The 4,144-nt window shown below is 49.6% G+C and overlaps 1 protein-coding gene across 1 annotated transcript; it reads left to right on the forward strand.

Moving 5' to 3' along the window:
• Positions 1-743: 743 nt before the first annotated feature.
• On the forward strand, positions 744-986 carry NGA_0076800 (uncharacterized protein; the record flags this gene model as incomplete). The annotated part of the gene is made up of 1 exon (XM_005855317.1): positions 744-986. One exon carries the CDS (start codon positions 744-746, stop codon positions 984-986), a length of 243 nt encoding a protein of 80 aa, XP_005855379.1.
• Between the last annotated feature and the right edge of the window lie 3,158 nt (positions 987-4,144).

Here is a 4,144-nt window from a genome sequence, read left to right on the forward strand (position 1 = left end):
TTTCAGGCCCCGCAGATTAGGTAGGGGGAATGCGGTGCCGGTTTCCTTGCATCCAAGGCTCACAAGGCGTTGAAACCGATTTTCTTGACACTTTTTTGGGGTAACCGTTCCATTGTCTCCTCATGATATTGAAGAGCTGTGTCTCTTTTTTTGAGTGCGGATCACCGCCCTGTCTGGTCTCTCATTTCCTGGCGCCTTTTGCTGTCCCTTCCTCCCTCCCTTCCTCCCTCCCTTCCTCCCTCCCTTCTTGCCTCCCTTCCTCCCTTCTTCCCATCCCTCCCTAAAGCTCCTCCGTCCGCCTCGATTGCGACAACAAGCCCGCCCCTGTGGATTTCATCCACCTGGCTTATGGCTACCTACCCCTGGCTTGGGCCGCGAACACGGCGAGCTGGGGAGAGTTCTTTTTGCGCGAGGTCAGGCCGGAGGAGGAGGGCAGTCGTTGGCCTGGAGAGAGGGGTAGCCGACACGCTGTCACGGGCGTGGTTGTATTCTATGAAGAATGTCCATATCATCATATTTTTTGGGCTTTCAAAATTTTGAATGTTTGAGATTTGTGCCGTTGCCTTCTCCCAGCTCGGGCGTCGTGGTTGATCAATGTGCACTTCGAAATCGGGGTTCTATGCCCTAGTTTTCCGACTCACATGCCGACTTTTCCCAATCTCTCCCTTCCTCCTGCCTAACCCCCCCTCCCGCCTTTATCTCCCCTCCACGCCCAGGCGGTAAACGTTCTCCCTGTCACCGCCATGAGCCTAGGCCTCTCCCGCGACGCCGCTTACGCCTGGTTTCCGCACTGGACTTTATCGAACGACCTGGTGGCTTTCCTTCAGCTCGTTACCCTCCTGGTTGGGGGGCTGTCCTCGGTATGGCTCACCAACGCCATCACGCACCGGTCTCTCAAGGAGATGCTTCCACAGTTATCGACGATATTTGGCTTGGAGTGCATGTTTGCGGTGGCTGTCCTAGGTCCTGGTCCACCCTGGCACTAGGTGGGGGGTTCGCGAGTAAAATGACATAGAGGACGACCGAGGCGAGGGGAGGCAACTTATAGAATAATGTGCAGGTGAATTCTCACTGACTCGGGGAATGAGGATTTAAATGTATTCTGTGAAGAGGGAACTGTTTGATAGGACGTCTGTGCGGCTCTGGTTTGACTGCTAATGAAGGTATTAAATTTGAATTCGTTAGGGAGTTCAACAATGAAAGGAGAGGACTTCGAGCACCCCGAGGTCACCTCGCACACCACGAAAATTAAAAGAAAGATGCCGAAGAATAGACAAGCCTTGATTACGGGTCTGCTAGTCTGCTCACTTCCGTTTACTTTTTGTCCTACAATGCGTGCGTAACCCTCTTCTTCCGACTCCATTTTCGAATTTATGATTCATGTTTCCTCTATACAACGTCCATCACCGCTCTGATCCTCGTTACTTCCAACCTTTTCCACTCTGTGCTCTTCCTTTTTCTTAGGCACTCATTCCAACACCCGCCACACAAGACATGTCCTCGGTTCCTGGCATTGGTACCCCCCCCTGGCCCTGATGGCCCCTATTTCCACGCAGCCACACCCTCCAAACAGGCTGCCAAATGTCGCCAGATTACGAACTTATCCTCAAATTCCAGGGCCGGCCGCTCGCATGCCCCGCATTCGCACTGGAAGCTGTCGTCAAACCGGATGACGTAAATCCACGCCTGCAGGCTGGGAGTGCCAACACGCTGTGGATCAGCCACCGTCGATCCCTCCGTCGCCTTTACCGCCTGCTCATTGACTAGAAGACGGACCTCGTACTGCAAGTAGCTGTTGAGTTGCAGGACGTCGTACGGGTCCATGTGCTCTTCCCCCGTGCACTGCGCAGGCACAAAGAGGCGGGAGCTTTCCTCCATGTCGCCCTCCCAGTCGTCGAATTCCTCGTATTCGCTTGAAACCAGGGCTTGGGCCGTCGCCACTCCCTCTGCGTCATCGCTTAATTTCAGAAACGTCACGGTCGACTTGTAAGTGCTTGGGTCCAGCGGGCCTCCATCTTTCTTCTCCACAGTCAAAGAGAGGCCCCAGCTGCCGAACAAGGCAGTAAGAGCTTCCCCGTCGGTCAAAGGGACGAGCGCACTGGCGACCAATTGCTCTTTCTTTTCCCCCTCTTGCTTCCCTTCGCCCGCGTTTTCCACGCCCCAGACGTGGATGTGGAGAAATGACCGCTCAAAGCGGCGATGCCAGCGTGCTTCCTCTTTCCCAACGTCTTTCAGCTCAGGAACGTCCTCACTACAGATGCCGCGGACATTTTTGTAATGCTTGGCAAAAAGCCGTTGATAGGAGGATGGATGCAGAGGGAAGGATGACGCGGTAGGAGAGAAGTGTGAGGCATTCTCGGTGAGAGCGCGACAGGAGCTTCCATGTCCCATGTTAGTCAAACCCTCTGGTTCTGCCGAACTCATCGCCTCAATAATCGGCATGAAAGAAGAGCCAAAATGTCGCAAAAGGAGCACTTTCCATAATTTGGGAGCCATGCTTTCCTGACGCCAGTGCCTGTCTACTTCCGATGCTGTCACCAGTGAAGGCAGTGGAAGATAAGAGAAGACGGCGCGAATGATATCGGATGAAAAAGTGCGGGCGACAAGGCTTGCAGGATGTAGAAGGGGTGAGCACCTGGAACAATTCTTTATTTTGCGAGCTTTGATATTCTTAATTTCTATTTTAAAATTTGATTTTGGTCGTATTGAATTGATCTTGATGCTCGAACGGGTGTCATTGATGATGGAAGACATACTGCACTCGATAGGTTTTCCGAGGGGCGGTATTTTTTGCCTATAGACCTGCGTAAAGGCGTACAAGAAAATAATTTCTAATGTATCAGTATCATTCAAATGCCCTTTGCAATTATCTAGCTTCAAATTGGCATATAATTCATCAATTATCACAGTCGCATTTTTAACCTCCTCACAATTTCTCGTAGTAACGAGGGCGAGACGCCAATAAAATTAATTGGGCAATTCGCTGGTCGTTATGTATTAAAGAATAGTATTGTTTGCCATTTAAGCTTTGTCGTACAAATTAAAAAGGCTTCTCAGTTTTAGTAACCTATAGCCTACCTCCTTTCATCCTTCCGGCCCCATCAGAAAAGACACAAAACGAAGGATTCCATCGACAAAACATACCCCCCAAAAAACACACACCTTATCCGAGCAAATTCCAATTTTGACATGCTATGAATCTCTTTTATCCGCCCGTCCACATGGAAAGGACACAGTTCATGCAGTACTTTGTGGGGGGGCAGAGGCCGTTCAACTTCAATTAGCGAAGGATCGTATCGGGGGAGAATCCACACCCCAGTCCTGTCTACTTTACAACTACTGTTTACTTTACCCTGAGAGACGCGGGCGATGAAATGTCGTGGCGCTCTGTGTCAGGTTTATCCAGTTGATTTGTATTTTCTTCTTTAGTGCGAGACAAACATAGTGTACTTTATCGTGGAAGCTCGGTCGCCTCTGACAGACCCCACTGGAACAAGTGTGGTGTCATTCATGGTTTTGCAGGCGCAATGGATCCTGATGATTTTTGATTGAAGATGGAAATGGAAATTCAGATTGTATAATTTGTATCGACGTCAGCAATCGTTATTTGAAGACCGCAAACTGAGCATCGCGATTGCCAGTGACGGTCCGACATTTTGGATAACATACAATTAGAGAGGTATGCTTCACTTTTAGGACAGTGAATCGAAAACCTGAAATAAATCGAAGAGTGGGGAGCCATATTTGCAATCGTTTTAAAAATTACATCTGTGAACTAATTCGCTTCCTTCGCAAGTCATTTATGCTATTAGTTTCAGGAGTACTTTAAATACCCTGGTCATCACAAAATATGCGACTACAAGCAAGAGCACATGCAGTGGCCCTTGAGATATCAAGGCGTATGAAGCTATGAGTATGCCAGCAACCACATGAAATTCTGGCGATGAAAGTTGCTCCAGACTTTTCTTCCTTTCCTGCGTTGCCCAACCCCGTTTTCTCTCTTCACTCTCAACAACACGTTGCTGCGCATGATTTTCAACAGGTTTTCTCGATCTTGCTTCCATTGTCTTTGCAGATGCTAGGTCTGTCGGTGCGTTGAAAGACACAGGTGTATTGTCCAGATCGGCCACCTGTGCTACAATCT

Source organism: Nannochloropsis gaditana (assembly GCF_000240725.1).
Source record: "Nannochloropsis gaditana CCMP526 unplaced genomic scaffold scaffold226, whole genome shotgun sequence".
Taxonomy (NCBI): Eukaryota; class Eustigmatophyceae; order Eustigmatales; family Monodopsidaceae; genus Microchloropsis; species Microchloropsis gaditana.